The sequence below is a fragment of the Aythya ferina genome (assembly GCF_964211825.1).
Source record: "Aythya ferina genome assembly, chromosome: 2".
Lineage (NCBI taxonomy): Eukaryota > Metazoa > Chordata > Aves > Anseriformes > Anatidae > Aythya > Aythya ferina.
Genome location: NC_140297.1, coordinates 29,049,822 through 29,070,552, shown reverse-complemented (window position 1 = coordinate 29,070,552; position 20,731 = coordinate 29,049,822). Strand labels below are relative to the sequence as shown.

At 34.6% G+C, this 20,731-nt stretch overlaps 1 protein-coding gene and 1 long non-coding RNA gene across 2 annotated transcripts in view; one reads left to right on the top strand and one right to left on the bottom strand.

Annotated features, from left to right (window-relative positions):
• THSD7A (thrombospondin type 1 domain containing 7A) overlaps window positions 1–20,731 on the top strand; it is a 286,485-nt gene that overhangs the window by 198,907 nt on the left and 66,847 nt on the right. Inside the window, exons 9-10 of the mRNA XM_084510995.1 lie at window positions 10,708–10,899; window positions 18,999–19,233. Coding sequence (XP_084367121.1) covers window positions 10,708–10,899; window positions 18,999–19,233 — 427 coding nt within the window. The remainder of the gene's footprint in view (window positions 1–10,707; window positions 10,900–18,998; window positions 19,234–20,731) is intronic.
• Window positions 5,395–9,341, bottom strand: LOC311432535. The gene is made up of 5 exons (XR_014690121.1): window positions 8,577–9,341; window positions 7,460–7,538; window positions 7,211–7,259; window positions 5,987–6,041; window positions 5,395–5,792 (listed from the first exon to the last, which is right to left on the bottom strand). It is a non-coding gene; the product is annotated as an uncharacterized lncRNA (long non-coding RNA).

Genomic DNA, 20,731 nt, shown 5'->3' with positions numbered 1-20,731 from the left:
GTCCTGCACCTGGGGTGGAACAACCCCATGCACCAGGATGTGCTGGAGGCCATTTCATCTGGAGAGCAGCTCTGCAGAAAAGGACCTAGTAGTCCCGGTGGACACCAGGAGTGAATAAGAGTCAGTGGTGTGCCCTTGCCACTAAGAAGGCTAATAGTATTCTTGGCTGCATTTGGCAGCACTGCCAGCAGGTCAAAAGAGGTGATCTTTCTCCTCCACTCAGTACTGCTGAGGCTGCACCTGGAAGACTGGAATCCATTTTAGGGCTCCTCACTACAAGGCATCCATGGACTTGCTGGAAAAAGTCCAACAGAGGGCTACCAAGACCATCCAGGGACTGGAGCACCTCTGCTATGAGGAGAGGCTGAGAGAGCTGGGACTGTTCAGCCTGGAGAGGAGGGGGGGAATCTTAGCAATGTCTGTAAATACCTGAAGGGCAGGTGCAAAGAGGATAGAGCCAGGCTTTGTTCAGTGGTGCCCAGTGCCAGGACAAGAGGCAACAGGCACAAAGTGGAAAGCAGGAGGTTTTGTTTAAACATCAGGTGTCCCTGCTTGAGCAGTGGTGTTGGACCAGATGGCCTCCAGAGGTCCCTTTCACCCTCAACCATTCTGCAATGTTTCAGATTTTGTTTACTTTGTCTCGTTTACTTGGAGATGCATAGGAAAGCATCTAAACTAAATACAAAAATATATCAGTTAAACTATATTAAATGTTCATACGAATCCTCCTATTCAGAATTAAGATAGCCTAAATTCTATATGTTAAGAATTTTCTCTTTCATTCTGAATAAGGATCACATACAAAATGTTAATAGAGTTAAACTAATCTCCTTCAAAGTCACATTTTAATTAATTTGGATTAATTCTTCAGTATTCCTGTTCAGACCATTTTTTTTTTTTTCAGTGTCACTCACATCCTTTCTCGTTGGTGGATATTCAGTGGTATCAGAATTAGTGAAAAATTCAGAGTTATCATTTGCAATAATAGAGTCTTTGACAGCATGCATAATGCAAAATATGCTGTACAACACCTTCACTGTACCTCTTTTTTATTTATTTTTATTTTTTTTTATTTAATTGAAGTTTAATAAAACTTCACAGGTAACCAAGTGATTTCTGCATGCTTTGTGGAATTGATACTGCCCTTTTTATCACAACTACCAGTTAAAAAGTTCAGTATGTAAATACAATCAGAAATGGAAAACTGTTTTCCATATTTTCTAGGTGAAATGTGTTTAATTTGGTTGTTTAACCTGAGAAAATCTGTCAGAGAATAACGAAAAATAAGAGATTATATAAAGGAATAAGTAAAGTTTAACATAGATACCACAAAACATTCTTCTTATTAGCTGACAAAGAGAGCAGAACAGTTTCTTCTTGCTTATTTTCATTCTTCTTGAGTAAAGAATTCAAGGATAAATAAGAGCTTTGCACTGTTTTGGGAAAAGTCTAAGTTGTGTTTGTTGTTTGTTTTTTTTTTTGTTTGTTTGTTTTTCCCCAGCCAAATACCTCAGGTGACTGTGCACTATATATTTCCAAGCTAACATAGTTATAGAATATTATATGTTTCATATTGCTGTTTACTCTGGCCTTCCTACATGTGACAGATGGCATTGCATTTTACTTGTAAAAGTACTATTTGGATAAAGAAATACTATTCCTTTCCCTGTTTTTATTTCCCTTTGTCAAATTTAGACTGTATCTACAGGACAGAAATCCTGATAGATGACTCTAATATGACTGGAGATACATATGTTCTTTTGTTATTAGATGTAAAAATGGGATTACTGGAAGAATTAACGTTGTGTCTGAATGTGTGAGTTCATTATTTTTAACCAGTCATATTTAAACAACATCCAGAGATATTTTTTATCTGCAACAGTATTAGAAGGAAATATACGTATTCTTCATTTTTGTTTCAGAGTTGTCCTTTCATGGCTTTCATTATTTCAGAGTAAGGAATGCTCTGGGTTTGATTGTTCCTGTAACTGTTATGCATGTGATGCAAAGCCTTACCTTTACTTGATGCGTGAAAGAATACTGACCTGGATTTCTTAGCAGTGACTCCGTTTTCTTGAAAATTGGATGACTGAAACTTTGGATGAGCTTAAGGGCAGGAAAGGCATTTTTAGAACCAAAGCTGGCTTATCTCAATAACAGAATGGCTTTCAAATCTTCCAGTATTTCTATCAACCACCTGAATAGTGCCACCTGCATTTGCATTCTTTCTACAAAGCTGTAAATACACTGTGTTGCGAGGCAGGTTAGCAGACAGGCTAGCAATTAAGCTAGAGCTGAAGTGTAGCAGTAGCATGTAGTGGTCTGCTTAGACAGAGGCAACAGAAGCAATCAGATACTGATTGTAACTGGATTTCCCCATCCGTATGGGGATTCTTGAAGTCACTGCCTTTCCATTCCTCAAAAATATTTTTTGCCTAAGGTGAATACCCAGTGAAGATTGCACGTGGCCAGCATTGAGAAGTTATTGCTAGTAAAATGTACTACTTCACATTTGCATGCTTGAAAAATGTGGTTTTTAAGAAATAGAAAATCTCAAGAAGATTTCTTTTTCTCAACTCATGCTCTTATCTTTGATTTAAGAAACACTCAATGTAGTAGGTTTCTAGGATCCAGCCATTTTCCTTTTGCATGTCATGAACAGTCAATGCCATGAACAGAACAATTGCAAATGTTTGCTTTATAAAAGCCAAAAACACATTTTAAAATTATATTTTTAAAGGTCTTCATGTCTTCTAGTGTTTGCAAAGTGAAAGTCATAAGTAATCTTCTCTGTGTGTCACTGTTTTGTGTGTGCCATCACAGTAAGCATGTAAATGATATGAAGGTTTATGTACTTGTGCTAGCAAGTTTCTCATTTGAAGAAAAATCTATCCCTGTTTATGAAATTCATGATGTTGATTCTTTTTAATAATGAGTTCAAGTGTTGTGTTCATAATTTTCTTTTAGTAAGTAATAGTGTGTTACTGCTTGAAATTTCAGAAAGAACCAAAACAACAGTAAATTTTCACACACAAATTGCCCAGTCACTTTATGATCAAGCAATGCATTCATATCATTATACTATTAGAGCAACATTCTTACATTTTTGCATAACAAACAGATGTGAGAAATATTGGAGTATTTGTCTTCATTGAAATCAGTGCCATTTCTACTTAGGCTTCTTAGAAGAAAAAGACTTCACGAATATTAACCATCAACTAATTAAGACATACTTAATTAAATGCAAATGCTACTTAGCAAAACCAATTGAGAGAAAGGTATGTGATTAGGGAATTGCCAACTGATTTAACACTTAAGAGCTACCTGCACCTAAGCAATAGAACTGAATGCAGAAACCTCACTTAATAAGAACAATAATAGGAATAATTGCACCATCTTTTTACATTGTGTTGAAAAACCTTGAAGCTAATGAAGTAGAATACATTGAGAACATGAATTATATTTTAATGTTATTTAATGCTCAATAATTAGAGAGGTTTAAAAATTTTCAAGATGCTACCTACCTCATGCAGAGAGATTTTTTTGGCAGCTGGTGATCCTGTGACTAGAACAGAAACCAATTTTATACATGTATAAGCTAATGTAGTGCTGCTATTGTTTTCAAGGACACTGCTGGTTTACTAACATTAAAGCTTACATTGACAACCTTTATCTTTGAGGTAGATATAAATACACACTGTCAAGATATTATGAAGGCTGCTGGAATTAATAAAACATTTCAGAGTTTCCTCATGTCTATCAAAGTATGCATTATATATAAAGTATTGAATTGATTCAAGAGCAAAAATAAATAAGATTGGTCTGTCATTCTGATACTGTTGCACATGCCTTTTTTTTTTTTTTTCCTTTTTTTTTTTTCTCAAAATACTCTTATTTAAGATTATTTTACCAAACAAGGCAGTTAATGATGAATTGCATGTAAATATTATTGTTTCCCTTTTTTAGTGGCTTATTTGATTAGGTTTTCAGGGATTAACTACTAAATTCTCCCTACAGGAAAATCTGGGTCAGCCTTTTGCAATAGTGTATGCATTTTATTTAGAGACATGTGCTATGAGAAAGACAGCTTTACTTAGTTCCTTTTGTGTAAGAAAAAAAAAAAAAATTGCCCCCCCCCACACACCCCCTCCCCGCAAATTCAGTCACTATGTGTGACTGAATTTGCACTCAGCAGTTATGATAAAGCCATGAATAAGCAGGAGGTATGGCAAGCACCAAAAGGGCAGTTAAATGAAAGTATTACAAGCCTCCACATTTATTCTGTGCATAGTTCACAATATAGTTCTCTACTTATTCTGATGAGTTAAAAAAAAAAAAAAAAAAATCCCCACTCCACTACTGCTGCAGAACTGTGGTTTGGAAGAAAAAGTTAAATTGCTATGACAGTTCATGCTCTGGAGACAGGATTTACCCTTTTCTGGTGAACTTTGAGGACTGATAATTGCTTGGTGATTTGAAATTAGTATAATAGCATTACAAATGAAAATGATAATGTTAGTTTATTATTGTGTTTGATTACTATTTCCTTTTTAGCAGATACAAGGTGCCTTATCATTTGGAAACGTCTGGTTTTAATGATGTTTTTAATAGTGTTTTTGTTACATGAAGAATTGCCCATTTTATATTCTATCAGTCACCGTATAGACAAGGTTATTAGTAATGAAAGTCTTCAAAATTGAACAAGTTTCTATTTTCCTTTATTTCAGTGGTTTGCCTGAAGTTCTTTCCTCATGTTTCCTTTAGAATGGTAGCTAAAAAACAAAACAAAACAACAACAACAACAACAAAAAAACTTTATATATATATTATTTTAATCTAGTTATGATATTCTTGTAATTTCAAGGCCTTTATATATGACTGGTATTTTCTTGCTTATTTTTTGACCTGAGTCATAATTAAAACAGATATTTAGGCACTTCAAAACTGTAAGTTTTGTGTTTTTTTAAATGCATTTATGCCAAAGATAGTTAAGCTGTCTTTGTATATCTGAGGAAATGCAAAAATTTTAAAACAGTAGCATATGCAAACTCTTTATGGAGAGGTATATGCTTTACTAGCTTTGGGCATGGAGTGCAAGTTGGGGTTGAGAGTTGGGGTTATTTAACCAGGAGAAAAGAAGGCTCTGGGGAAAACCTTATTATGGCCTTACTGTACTTAAGGGGGGCCTACAGGAAAGCTGGGAAGGGCCACTGTACTCAAGGAGTGTAGTGACAGGACAAGGGGAAATGGTTTAAACTAGGTAGGTCTAGATTAGATATAAGGAAGAAATTACTCACTATGAGGGTGGTGAGGCATTGACATAGGTTGCCCAGAGAAGCTTTGGATGCCCCATCCCCAGAAGTGTTCAAGGCCAGGCTGGATGGGGCTTTGGGCAACCTGGTCTAGTGGGAGGTGTTCCTGCCCGTGGCAGGTGGGGTGGAACTGGGTGATCTTTAAGGTTCCTTCCAACCCAAGCCATTCTGTGATTCTGTGAAGTAAGTTCCATATGAAAAAAATAATAAACAAAACAAAAACAAACAAACAAAAAAAACATAGTGTAGATTGGATTTTACTGAGCTTTGAATATATACAGCATATTTTCACAGCTTCTCAGCTGCTTTGCTCAAAGGCTGAAAAGGGCACCAGCATAAGGACACATACAAATCTTCATATGGGAGTAATGTATATGAAAAACTGTGTGGGAATTCAGGATGAAGAGCAGTCTCATTGTCTGTTTCAGCCTTTCCAAGTCATACAGAAGGCAGTGTAAAACTTCTCTGTTGATTCTTTTTCTGAACAGGGAAGGAAGGAAACAGTAAATGACAACCATCGCAACTCATAGATTTTAACATGAAATAGAATAACATATGAACTAGATGCATTTTTTCCTGCTGGGGAAAAAAAAAAAAGCCTCCATGCGTAGAGGCATTACTGAAGTTGGTGAACCAGGCCTTCGTCACCCACAAAAGCTCAGGGGGTGCCTCACCAAGAATTTCAGGTGTACAGAGGTTTTCCAATGGATGACACAGTGTTCAACTTCACTGGCAAGACAAGAAAATTGGTAATAGAAGTATTAGCAGAGAGACCAGTTATAGATATTGTGACATGTATGCAATATATCCCCTAGTATGTATAAACGGTACATCCATATCATGTTGTGCTTTGAACTGTTTATCTTTTCTATGATTTTGTATTTTACATTCTCATTTTAAACTTGCAGATTTAAAACCACTTGAATGATGCTGTAGCTTCCCGTGGTCTATTTAAAACCCGTGGTCTATTTAAAACCAGACTATCATAGATGGCTACCAGAAACCACAAAAACAAGATATCGTTCTATTTTCCTTTTCTTAGCCACAGAAATATTAGTAAATTTGACACACTTGACTAAGTAGTGCAGATGCTGAAGTCTGCAGTTTTAGCATTTAGGTTCACTTGCAGTTATTAATTGCTTTATGAACTTTATAAGTGTACAGTTTATATTACCACTGTGTGATATTCCTGTTCTTTACTGATTCCACAGGTGTTTTAAACATCACTTACAATGTTAATGTTTAAAGCCCTCTCTTGATTTGATCCCATTTACTGTGATTTTATTTTCAATTTTTGACAATTTATATCAGGTTATATTTCAGAATTTCAGAGACAATAGCTGGCTTCCTCGTACAGGACTTTGCCAAGTTCATTGCCTTATTACGTAGGACCCAACAGCATTTTTATGTTGATTTTATTCCCAGGTTTTCTCCATGCCTCATTGAATCCAGCAGTGATTTTACTGTCCATTTTAAAGCTTTAAAATAATTTTGCCCTCTGTTAAGCACTTGCCTTTCCATTTACTACAGGTCAGAATTTGACAGCAAGTTTTTGCTGTGCACTGAAGCATGTACCTTATTAAAAGATGAAGAAGAAGCAAGAGTTCTTCCTTGCCATATCTCTCTAATATTACCAGCTCTAGGAATGCTTCCCAGTGGAAAGATCTTAAACCATTTTACAAGAAACTTAAATATCAGACCCATTTTACAGATGAGTAAAAATAAAATAAAATTAAAATAAAACCAAGGAATGGCATGGTTTGATTACATTAAATACAGAATGTGTCTTCCTCCTTGTAGGCCAGCCTTTAGCATCTAAACCAAATTTTTACATGCTGTATCTCTTTTATGAATGTAATAAAACAAGAACAGTGACATGAATGCAGTCTGATACTTACAAACAGCTGGTTCCTCCTGCATGTTAGTCACAAGCTATCTGCCTTTAATCTGCAAAAAAAAAAAAAAAAGCCTATCTAGTAGTTTCATTTTTTTGTTGTTGTTTTATTATTATTTTTTATTTTTTTATTTTTTATTATTTAAAGCAGTTAAATATTTCAGTAGTTCCCTAGTCGTTCTGGTGCATGCACACAGACTAGAAGGTCTTTACACCATGAAGACCACAAGGAAGTTTTATTGTAGTGACTTACTTTGCTGCTTGTCAAGCTGGAGCCGGCATAACAGTTCAAGGATAAAATTTCCTCAGCAGTCTTTACTGATGGAACAAATCTGTAAAAATCACAATAAAGATTTAAACAATTTCTGACATTTTAAAATCATTGAAAATCTCATTTGCCTCCAGCCATTTCTACATGCAGTTACTTCTGTTAGTGCAGTTTGGAGAATTTAGCTCAAAGTATCTGTTGCATGAGAGGAATGCCATTCTGCTACATAAGCATTGTTTCTGAATATGGACTATTGCTTGCTTTGAAATGTTAAAGGACAAATGAACTGCTCAGTGGTCAACAGCTTTCTTACTTCATACTCTTTTTTTTTTTTTTTTTTTTTTTCTCTCTTTCTGTTTTGTTTGTTTGTCATTCTGTTGGTTTAAACATAAGTAATTCAGGGCAGGGCCCTTTGACACATGCTTTTGGAGGTTTGTCTTTATATCTTGTGTGAAATAAACGTATACCCATAAAGTTCTATTAAACTGTTAGACTAGAGATAAAAAACTTTTTCAAATGGGACTTTTTCCACGTGGCTTTAATCTTTATATTGACATTGTTCCCAGCATATGATTGAGTGATTCCTGTTAGTTGACTACACTATGTACTTTATAAAGAAGGCAACAAAGGTCAAGTAGTTCATAAAATCATTAGTGAAATGTCAGAAACACTTTTGTCTAAATAAGATATCTCCCTGAAGACATACCCATTATAGAATATTCTTTTCAGCTGCATTTCTATGCTATTGTCTTCATCAGATAAGAATTGGACTGTTGACAAAATCCAAATGCTAATATGCAACATACTTATATCTAGAATACTTTCCCTGTAAAAGGAAAAGATAAGACCTTTGATTTGAGAGAAAGTGAAGACTTTTTAGTTTTAAATGTATAGTCCTTTAATTAACTAGTGAAACTAAACACAATTTCTCATCATGACGCCAAATTAAGCTTGAGTTTTGAGTTAAAGTCACCTTAGTTGGCAGCTGATAAATAAGCTTGATATAGTGTTGTATATTCATACTATGGCAAACTTTATTGTAATAGTAGTATTTCTTTCAAGACACGCAGGTGACCCCACAACTTACTTCATTGAAACTTACCTGGTGGTGAAATAGTCTGAGAGTAATGTTCATCCCTTTTCTTCCTTCATTTGGAAAGGGAGTTTGCAGGCTGCTCCTCCCTCTTGTACTTTAAGATAAACACTGTGTCATTCCGATGAAGCAGACAAGAAGCGTTCCTGTGCTGGTGACAGGCTGCAATGACCTGTGATACAAGAGAAGGAACAAGAGAAGCAGAACACAATGTGGGAAATCCATGAAGTCTTTTGCAGGGCTCAAATTTCTACCTGTAGTAGGGGAAAAAACAGCTATTGTATTTTGTTGTTGTTGTTGTTTGTTTGTTTTTTCCCTTTAGTTTGATCACAAAGATCTTTATAATTCAGATAAATATGACTACTTGAGGCTATTTTAAAGGCATGAGCTTAAAAAAGACTTCCACTGGTTTGCAAGGCCAAGGAAAATTCATCTTTGCAGTTCTGTTGTGACTAGTCTATGTGAATAAAACATTTGCTGTTGGTTAAAGGGATATTGGATGGATGGCTCTCATCTTTTCCTTTTTCTAAAGAATTTGGTCTTTAATAATTCTGGGAATTGAGATATGTTGCTAGTACTAGAGAATGTCCAATTTTCAGGACCTTAGTTTATCAGAGGTTTATTTGAGAGGTTTTAAGTCGCTGTAATACTTGAATTAAAAAAAACGTAGATTCTCTTTAGATTACTGCTTGATGAATTTTATTATTTTGTTAAGAAATGAAAGCCTAATCTGAGGCTTGGGGAAAGCAGTGTTTGAAGGTCTTTGGCTTAATTTATGGCATCCACATTTCTCAATGACTTAGCATTTCAGAATCCACGTGGTGATTTTTATCACTGGCTGATGTATTTATCATTAAATTATAGAGCATTTAATCCTTATTTCCAGAAAATGTGAAAGGCATTCAGCTGCTTTTGAAAAGATATGCTTTGCAGAAAATTTAAGAAAAACAGATTTCCTATTAATAAATTAGACTGACTCTTTCCATGCTTTGGTTGTATGTGATTAACAAGGCCTCAGAAATACATTTCACTCTCAGATGCAACTTTTTCAAAGTTCCTTGAAACTGTCATTACATATTGGGCTACTGCTCCATTCCCAGAGATCCTTTTTTTTTTTTTTGAACTGAGATCCTTTTTTTTTTTTTTTTTTTGGAAAGCAATTTCTGTAATTGGTTTGTATGATTACAAAGCTATAACTCTAAAACAGTGGATTCAAGTCTCTCTCTCCTTTCTTCATTTTTTTCTGTACCTTCTCCGAAGTGAAGATTTCTCCTCAGCCTATTGTCACTGGCAGTGAGACTTTTTGACCTCCAAATATCTGGTCATTCCTTTACCCTCACTTAATTGATATTAACTGATTTGATCAGCAAATGATATGGCACCTTACAAAAGTAACCACTTTGTGATTGGGATGCTATTCAGAGAGATCTCAGACACAGTTTGTGTGATTTATTTACCAAAAATAAAAGCAGTACTTAAACAGTAGGTAGTATTTCATTAAACAATTTATACCAGTCTGGATCTTTTTATTAGAATGAAATATGTACATTGCTGTGACAGAATATAAATGTGGAGATCCTTTTGTACTTCCATGACAGTGATGTGTCACTGGCATATCTAATAAAAGGTGATCTTTATAACCAAACAACAGTCTCTGACTGCAGCTTACTGCAACTCTCTTCATATTTTGATTCACAACTGCAATTCAGAGGATAAATTGTGGGTTATAAAACTGTCCTGGCTGAAAGTTATGATATTTTTCCACTTCTCCCACAAACATGGATAAAGACTAAGTGATTTAGGTACCTGCATTTCCACATGTGCAGTTTTCTGTAGCTGTATTATATGCTGTGTTATTTATATGAGGACTTTCTGTGGAATCAAATATACAATAACAAAGCAAAAGCCTAAAGACCACCCAGGCTGGTATTTGCTTCAGCAGAATATCAAATTAAACAAGGTTTCAGTGTGTTCTTCTGACATCAAGACAGAGGAGACAAGTCATTGTAATAAGAAATCTATTTATCTTGTTTATATAGAAGAACAGAATCTAATTTATTTGTGTGCCCATCTGGGCTAGATTGCTCATTTTAAGTTAATTTAACAAATGATAGACTGCTACTGGCCTTTTCTTTCCCAGGAGAAGAGGTTGACAGACAGCTGTGCAGAGATGCGATCTACCCAATCCCTGTTGTCTGTGAAGCTCCATGCCCAAAGGACTGTGTGCTCAGCATGTGGTCTGCATGGTCCTCCTGCTCACACACCTGCTCCGGGAAAACCACAGAAGGAAAGCAGATGCGTGCCCGCTCAATCTTAGCATATGCAGGTGAAGGTAGGGTCACATACTTTTGTAGACTTTTGTTTGATTGTGAATTCTCATCTGTCCTGGCAGTGCCAAAGCAATTTTTTGACCAATTTTTGGAATTATTGGATGGAGCTGTGTTGGTTTTGTTTGTTCATTTGTGTTTTTTTTTTTTTTTTTTTTTTTTTTAAACAATAGAAATAGTATTTGAATGCTAAATCCTAAATTTAATTTAATTTAAATACTAAATTTAAACATAACACCTAAAACTGTTTTAAAGATTCATTTCACTTATTTCAGTTGATGTTACTTTTTTGTTAATATTTTGCATAATGTTACTGTTTTTCCTTCCTATTTTCTATTTGTTCTACGCAAATCTTAATGAAAGATATTTATAGAGGACTGTTGGTAACCCTAGTTATAATTTTGGTTACGTTTTGTAAAGATATGAGTCCAAATGCTGAAAAGGTAAGAGTTTTAATGGGTTCTAACACCAACAAAAGGCTTTAAATATTCTTAGCCCAAATGGGTAACTACTGCCACCACATTAACATTTTTATTCATTGTGAAACTTTGGTTTTACCCTGTGAATCCTCATTTGTGAATAAGATGAAATTTAGCTGAGATACAAAATTGTAAGATATGGAAGTAGTGCAGGCAAATAACCTTTCTGACAAGTGAAGGAAAGGAACAGGCATCATTGTATATCAAAACACCTCTCTGTTTGCAAACACAGTTGATTTCATTGCCAAGGTATACTGTGTATTTGACAGAATTCAGGTAATTTCAAGAAAGGCACTTCAGCCTTTTCCCTGAAAGTGACCTTTGTTAGAAGTGTAAAAGGCAATCAGAACTATGCTCATTTCAGTAGGTGATTCAGATAATAAATTACTTAGATGGATCTATGCCACAAAGTGAAAATACTCTTAAAATTAGAAAGGAAATTGTTTTTATGTTGCCTTGGTTTTATAGTGTGTCAAATGGATTCATTTTGAGGGAAATACAGAGCTATATTTTCAAATGATGATGCAAATATATATATATATGTGCTACTTGCTTTTCCATATAGGTCAAGATAATAGATTTTTCCATATACTTATGCAGTTTTACTGGAGATAGAAATTTGACATCCTGACAGCCATGCCACAGAAGTGAAAATCTGATTTACTCCAGAAAATGACTCCCTGTTCTTATGCTTCTTTTGTTAAAAAAAAAAAAAAAAAAAAGTTATTGTTTTATTCATTCTGACTTTGGTACTTAACACATCTCAGTATAATATATAAGGCAGCAGATGCAGCAAAGCAGTGAAGTGTAGGCTGAATTTTAAGTATAGGAATTTTATTTATGTCTGTTGTGCAATGACTAGAATTGGCACCAAGAAGATTGACAGGTCTCAATCCACACAGACAGTAGTGAAGAGAGCCCTGAACTATGGCTGAGAAAGCTAATTTGTTACCTAACTGTTGTAGCACTTCTGTTTTCCTATAACCCTGGCCTCCTTACCACTACTCAGAGAGGATATTATTTATTTATTTATTTATTTATTTATTTATTTATTTATTAATTAAGGATACAAGCTGGTATCTCTATCTATACTATAGCAATTCACTCACATCTTGGTCCTTTGTGCTCTGTAAAAACTCCAGAGAATAAAAATATATAAATAAAGGAACCTAAGGCTAGAATGTAGTCACAACTCTGGTTGCAATGTACTTTTCACTCTTGCTTCTATTATGATCAAAAGTTTCATTTTATGTTTTGTGTTTGTGTATGTTTCACTGCAATTAGACTTTGTCATTTTTCTTCTCTTAAATCTCTTATATCTTTTAGTGATTTTCCAAATGACAAATAACTGAATAACTTCTCACTTCTGGAACTGCATGACAGATATCAGCCACGTTACCAAAATGTAAAACCCTGATTGCATAGTTAGTGCTGGGAGGTCATTTTATGTTCTGAGACACAGAATATGGTTCTCTGTTTTGTTCAGAGCTTATCAAAAATATGTTACTGTTGATGAAAATTCTTTAAGTGTCTTATGTAACTAACAATCCCAAGTTTAGTAAACATAAGACCAGTAATTCCATTTACATACTAAAACTGGGTCCTGAAAATAACTTTTAGTTCTGTTCAGGCAAGCAGTCCCACTTGTGTTCCCTTCTGGATTTTTGAACCTTTTTTGAATGTCTGGTATGAGAGCCAGGCCAGGTTAGGGATGATATTTCGTAGTATAGTATACTGTATAGTATATCAATGATATTTGGGAGTTTTAATTCAGAACGCTGTAGGACAAATAAAAATTCTTGCATACAAATACACAATTCCTATGACATCAGATTTTACATTAATTAATGAAAGAAAGTACAAGTCTGCTGTCAACTCATAAATACACTAAATATGTTCTCTAAGATGGCATAAGTAGTCCTAGTTTATCTCTGTGAATTCTTGATCATACACATTCTACTGCTAGTCATGGATAATTCAGCCTACAAACCTAGCAAGTTCAAAGAGTTACAGGCATTGCATGCAGACTATTTATTACAATCCAGAGAGGTTAATTCTTGTTCATTGGGATACTTAAACGTGAATACCCTGTTGACATTTTTGAGGGTCTGTAAAAACATATTGAATATGGTCTTGTATTTGGATCTTGGATGGCATCTTACCACGGTATTATTTTTGTTCAGTTTCTCTCCTCTTTGAAATAAAAAGTACTATATACTTTCTTTTTGCTTGTTAATGCTGTGATAGAGCTATGCATTTCATATTTAAGCTGTCATTTTTCTTCTTACTTCCCTGTTATCTATGCTGCTGGAGTGGTTTAGTGAAGCCATCAGGTTAGACCACCAGGGAAGAGCTGCTGTATAATCTATTTTTTGATTATTTAGAGTAGAGATAATTCAGTAGTTATTACTTCTAGGTTACAAGAATAGCTTCACAGGGAAAATTGAACCTATATGTAATTTACAGTTGTAATAAACTTTTCTAATAAGCTCATCTCCTGCTACCAACTGCCCCTCCAGCCCCAAACTTCTCCTCAAACCTTTGCTGTATATGCTCTCAGAAGCATTCCCTTATCCAGAATAACATATCTTCTGTGTGGTTAAACAATACCTTACAGAGCCTCAAGCACAGTGTAGTTATGCCCACCCAGGATGAGCTTATTTACATGCACCCAGTGGGTAACAGGGAAAGAGAGACGAGTCTCTTTCCTCAAGATTGTATGTAGTTTGTGAGATGACTCCATATGAAAACAGGTGTCAAAATAACAATTTTTGATATATTTTCTGAGATTGTTGTCCTCAACTTGAAGGTTTGAAACATGAAATTATTTATAAATTTGTCCATCTGTGAGCATGCCTATAGTGGTGGCTCATTTGTGTCACTGTCAAATACATCTTCGTGGTACAGTAAGAAACTCAGGAAAATCATTGTCTCCAAATTTTAAGTGACAGCAAAGGTCACGATGGTGTTACCTGCTGCATCATATAGTTTTACATATGAAGTCCAGTAAAAGCATCATACACGTTTCAGCCTATATCAAATGTACAGTTTGTCTATTTTTATTTTCTATTTATGATTTATTTTAAACTTTATTTTCTGGTTACAGGAAATCATATAATTAGTAATATGCACTAAGACTACTTGGCATAGATCTCGACCTCAGACTAAAAACTACTAAATGTGTCTAGTTTTAGATATGCAGACTGATTCTGTATTGATTATAGTAGTGTTATATAGCATAAAACTAATGGGTATATGTTCCAAGTGTTTGTCAGTAGTAAATGATTGATACTCATTTTCAAAATATAAAGATTTAAAAAAAAAAAATTAAAAGCAAATAATAAAATAAAAAGGATGATTTTATTACATTCATCTAACTCTGATTTTGTTTAAAACATTCTCTTAGGGCAGTGATGCGTGTGCATGCCAATATCTTACTGTGGCTATTGTACATTCATAGATTAGCCAGAAAGACTATTATGCCAGAAACACTATTCGGTATGACCTCATATATCACAGACTATTAAACATCACTGACTTAGATAGCATAAAATATCAGTTGTCTATCTAATCAGGTATTTTGTTTGACAGGGGCAAATAGCTCATACTTCTCATATATCTACAAGACTGATTTACTGAACCTGTAAGGAATAGTTGGAACAAAGAAATTTCTTCTGAACTCTGAAAATTCTGGCTGACATGCTTTAAAATTTTATTACTGATAAAATTCCAGTGCATTTTGACTTCATAGCTGTAAAAAAAATAGTTATACTTAGAGCTTTTAAAATTGTTTATTTCTCCTATGCTTATTAGGTTTGTTTTTAATTTTTGTATTTGTCTAGCTTGAAATAATAATGCTTTGTAATTAAAGCAGAGAGCGCAGAATTGAGTAATTGTTTTCCTAACAGACTGCCTATTTGCCAAGGGTTCAGTTTTGGATAAGACAAATATGTTCATAAATTATAACTAATTTCAACTGAAAAGGGAATTAAAAAGAAAAATACATAACTTTGGAACTGGGAAGCCTGAATTTTCAAGCTAAACTTGCAAAGCTATTTGGCACCTGTGCACAAAAGAATGCCAGGAAAAGGATGTTACCGTGCTTCCCCTTATACTCAGAAGTCCCTCAGTTCAGATTCCTGCCTAGTGTCGGGGATTTGGTGTTCAAGTCCTATACACAGAAAGACTTGAGGACAGACTTCTCCTCTTCCATAGGTGCATGTTGACTCCTACCCTGTGTTTTTTTTTGAAGTCAGGTCTCTCAAAGTTGCTTGTGTAGAGTATTTCAGCTTGATTTGTATAATTAACATGCACTGGGTGAGGAAGCAGAACTGGAACAAGAGTAGGCACCAACAGGGTCTTCTGCTATGGTCTGCACATATTGACCACATGTGTCTTCAAGACATACAGTTACTTCAAGGACTGCCTAATCTCATTCTTAGGGCAAACAAATAAGTAACACATGTCTAGATTACAAAAAAGGCATGTCAGTCACATCTCTTTTCTCAAACCTTAAGTTTGAGAATGCACATATACAATTACATGCATTTGTAAAATGAGTGATAGCAAAATGATTAATTAAAATGATCCTTAAATGCTTTAAAAAGTGTTAAGCATTTCAAAATTTGTAAGTTATCATGACAGTGTCATTGAAAAGATTTAGAAAGTCCAATCCTTGAATATCCTGTAGCAATGTGTCTTACCTGTTATGAGCTCCAAATCAGGCAGAAAAGCAAGCTAAGACTGACAATTCTGTTAAAAGCATTCAAGGAAACTACCATCTTATCTGTGCTATTTTATAAGTACTGTGCAAGTCCCCCTGTAAAACTAACGTTTCATTTCCAAATGTGCTTTGTCTAAGTAATCAGAAACAAAAAAAAAATGCTTCATTTCCAACTGGTTTTTATACTTTGAAATGATTACTTAGTTTTGCCAAGGAATTATTTACAGTCATCTATTCATGTATAACATAACATGTATTTAGTATTGTATAATCTTTTTCATGTATTCTGATAATTTTTTTTCTGTGATATTATTTTTTTATGTTTCTGTCAAACATTTTTTTACAGAACATTCATTTAGTGAAATGTTCTTAAAGTTTAGCAGCACTGATCTTGTTATCCCTATGTAGATGTTATAAAGGGCAAGTCTAATTGCCAGTTTTCTAGACCATTCTTTTTTTCCTGTACCTATTTTAATTTGAGAGTGCACAAGCAAATGTTATTTTCCTGAAGAGAATGGCACAGTGATTTATACATAAATATTTTCCTTTTAATACTGCTATTTAATACTGCTGATAGTTGCATCATATTTCAGTAGTATTATTTCCACTTTTTTTTTTGTTTTGTTTTGTTTTGTTTTGTTTTCTTAACTATTGGTTTTATCTGAACAGAACTGGATTCCCACTGAGCTACAGACATTCACACCCCAAATTTTTTCTATTACAAGTCAATGTCACTCTCACTTTTTCCCTGAATATACATTTTTGCATGGCTGTCAAAACTGAATCCAAGTTGTCATTTTATTCTCTAATACATTAGGAACTTAGGAAATGATGGATATGGCATCCGTTCCTTGGGAAACATTCACCCCCACCCAACCCTTACCTTCTCCCTTTAATATATGATTTTCCTTGAATGCCCCCTCACCCTCCCCTTTTTTATTTTCTTCTGAGGTAACACCAGATAGAAGTAGTTTAACATTCTTTTATCACTTCTAGATTGTCTGTTCTTTAGCTCTTGTACTGGTGGAACATGTCTAGTCCCCTTCTCTTGTGGATCAGTATTCTCTTATGCAAAATAATTTGAGACTGTACTACAGTTCTTCTTCTTCTCATTATTATTATTATTATTTTTTAATTTACAATACTTCCTAATTATCTTGCTATCTGCTGGTGCTATTTGAAAGGATTTTCATTTCCCGAAGGAAGATGTTTGAATAACATTTTGAAACTTACCACATAACCATAATTTTGTTTTATCATTTCTTTTTCTTTTTCTTTTTTTTTTTTTTTCAAAATGTAAATAATTTGCTTTGTCTTGGTGCATATGAAAATATATTTAAAGCAATTCTGATGGACTTGAATTGCATCAATTTTGAGCCCAAACCAATGCAATTTTAGTATTTTTTTAATTGCATTCACAAGTTGTTAGGTGTTTCTAACCCCCCTTTATTAAACTTATGAATAGCTAGTCTTTTTCATGACTTCTTAGTTAATATATTTACTGTTGCTTGGTTGCATTAATATTTTTAGCCCTGAACCAGAACTTTAAAATATCTCAATGAAAACAGAAAATTGAGGATTTGGATTTTGTTCTGTGATTTCATTAGAGCATCCCTTTCCTTGTGTTTGCTGCAGAACTAGATGTTTCACAAATCCAGCTTAGGGTATCAGTTAGAATGTATTCTAATTGTGACACTTATTCACATTGGAGAACTTCAAGTATCCATTGTGTCTTACTACACTTGTTGTTTGTTTAATCACTACCAGTAATAAGTGCTTAAAACCACTTCCTTCTTGTTTGTCTGTAGGACAAGAGGTCAACCTAAAGTTCTGTGGTGGGACAGAAAAGCTGATGTGCTTTCTGATATGTGCTTGGTGTGAACACACATTTTTCTTTTCAGAGAAAAGCGATGTATGGTTCATATGCAGGAACTAATAAAAAATGTCTCGTTCAGTTATCTTTCTTACAGATCTAGTATTTTAGGAAAGACATAAAATATTATTTAGCTTTTCCCTGGCTTTCTGTCATATGGATTTAGGAGTCCTATTGTATTGTTCCTAAATATGAAAACTTATGTAAATTATTAAACCTAGATTCTCTATATCTAGTAGCACCAGAGCACGGTAGCATCCAGCAGATATGATACATACTCACAATGTTAGATATCTAGTAGCCTATGATCAAGTCTAGTAAGAAAGATTTCTCTTTGCTTATGTAGGATTAGAAGCCTAAATTACCTTGAATGTAAAAGACTGAATACGCTATCTGAAATCAGACACAACAAAGATAGCATTATCTGAGCTTTTCTTCACAATTATTGACACATGAATGCATTTTAATCTTAACCTGAAACAGCCTTTGTTATCTCAATCTGCACCAGAAATTACCAGCTGTGACACCCTCTTTGGTAATTATGTAACATGGATAAATATCCACTGGGACCTAGGACAAGAGCTCCAAAAATATTTTTAATTGATCCATGAATTAGACATAAACAGTGGTCTCCAGGCATGCATAACTAGAACGCTTAACGATTTCTTCTGCCTAGAGCCATCCTAATTCCTTATGTTATCTCTTACAGTCTTTTTTTTTAGGGAATCCCTAAATAAAAATTCTGTAGAATACTCAAAAGACATTAGTGTGTTATATAAATTATCATTATTTTACTGTCCTCATAATACACATTTGCCATCCATGTACATTCTGTTCTGTGTGTTCTGCTCACTGAAGTTTGCCGAAGTGAGTATTGGGCATATGAAGAGGAGGAAGGAAGTACAGCACTTATTTCATGTAATCAAAGTGATAACATATAGCTAACAAGATTTCAGGTTTTCTCTTCTCTCTTCTTCTCGCTTTATTTTCTTCCATTCCATGAACTTTTGCCCTTTTTTATTGTTCCAGGAGGAATACAGTGTCCAAATAGTAGTGCACTACAGGAAACCCGCAGCTGTAATGAGCACTCTTGCACTGTGTATCATTGGCAGACAGGCCCATGGGGACAGTGCATAGAAGACGCATCTGTGTCTGCTTTCAACTCCTCTGCCAGCTGGAATGGGGAGGCCACCTGTTCTGTGGGGATGCAGACAAGAAAAGTTATCTGTGTGAGAGTCAACGTGGGACAAGTGGGCCCAAAAAAGTAAAGATCTTAAAAAATTATCTTGTCATTCTGGAATTTTTTTTTGGATCTTGCTGATCTAAATTTATACAGCAAGTGACTGCATGTGGAGACAACACTCCCACCCCTTCCCAATCTTTGTGTTCTCATAAAGGAACAATTTGTCTTTCAAAAACACAAAACTGAAGCTACTAAAGGACCGTGAAATACCTTTCACACTTGATTTTTATGCGTGATATTTAGAGTGGTGATTGTGCTACCAGCTAAGTCCAGTTGGCTCCTTACCATCTTCAAATTGAGTCAAAGTGAATTCCTTGGGCTGTGTGTGTGTGCAGTGCAGCACCATTTCTGAGATCCTTGTGTTAGTTCCAAATGGGGGTGTGGTGTATGGATTCATGCAATTCCACATAAAAATATTGTTCTGTGTCTGAATACAGTACAACCCATTAAAGTGCACATTCTCAGAAGCAGACCAAAGAGGTCAAGCATAGTACAGCTCTGACGCAGCATAAGCTTGAAACTTTAGTTTAAACACTAGTTTGACAGTCTTCCTTTGTGAGGTTTTTGGTTTTTTTTTGTTTGTTTGTTTCCCCCATATCCATGTTTTCCTAAGAGATCCCTTTTGCCCGATGATTTAAATTCTCATCCAGGGTTAAATTCTTAACCAGGGTTAAATATGGATTAGCTACTAGTAAAAAATGCATTTGATAGTATCTTTATGCAGTTTGTCAATCTGTAAATATATCCCGTTCAGAAGAGATTCAGAGCCGGAAGAGATGAGAGCAGAGGTCTTTTAGAAAGGTCATGAGGCAGCTATTCTCACACTAAATATTTACCATTTCTTGCTTTATTCAACAGTAGATTTATTCCTAGTTTATTTTAAATGGAACTACAGTGAATTACACCAGCCCATTCAGTAACCTAAATTGTTCTATGTCTACATTAAGTTGTGTTCTATTCAGTCACAACGCTACTATATCTTTTATTTACTACTCATTTTCCTTAAACAAACAAAAAACACTCTAATGTTTTATCTTCTTTTGAAAATCTTGTAATGCCTTCGCCTTTGATCTGACCTTAAATTTTTGGGAGTATGACTATTTTATTGTGTCATAAATGGATTTTGTGAAATGAGAAAAAAGTATTGGTTGATCCATCAGATTGTCACATTAAAATTACCAAATCATTTTTAAAGAACTAGACATTTGACATGAAAATGTAAATAGGAACCTTGTTTTAAACTTCCCTTAATAAAAAGGACTACTGTGGAATGATAGAATCAATATTATTGGCCTTATCTACCTCACAAGTTACAGACTTCAGCTTGTATCTCTTCTGTTTAATTTGACCTTGAGTAAGGAATGCCAAAAAAATCAATACATTGCTTTAAGCCACATATACTAAATACAAACAATATAAAAAGATAGAAATGGTGTTCTAATTGACCTAATTGCTTTGTACAAGGATCTGAAAAAGAATTCTAATGTACAGTGCTCCTGAAGGATGAAGTTGTTAGTGA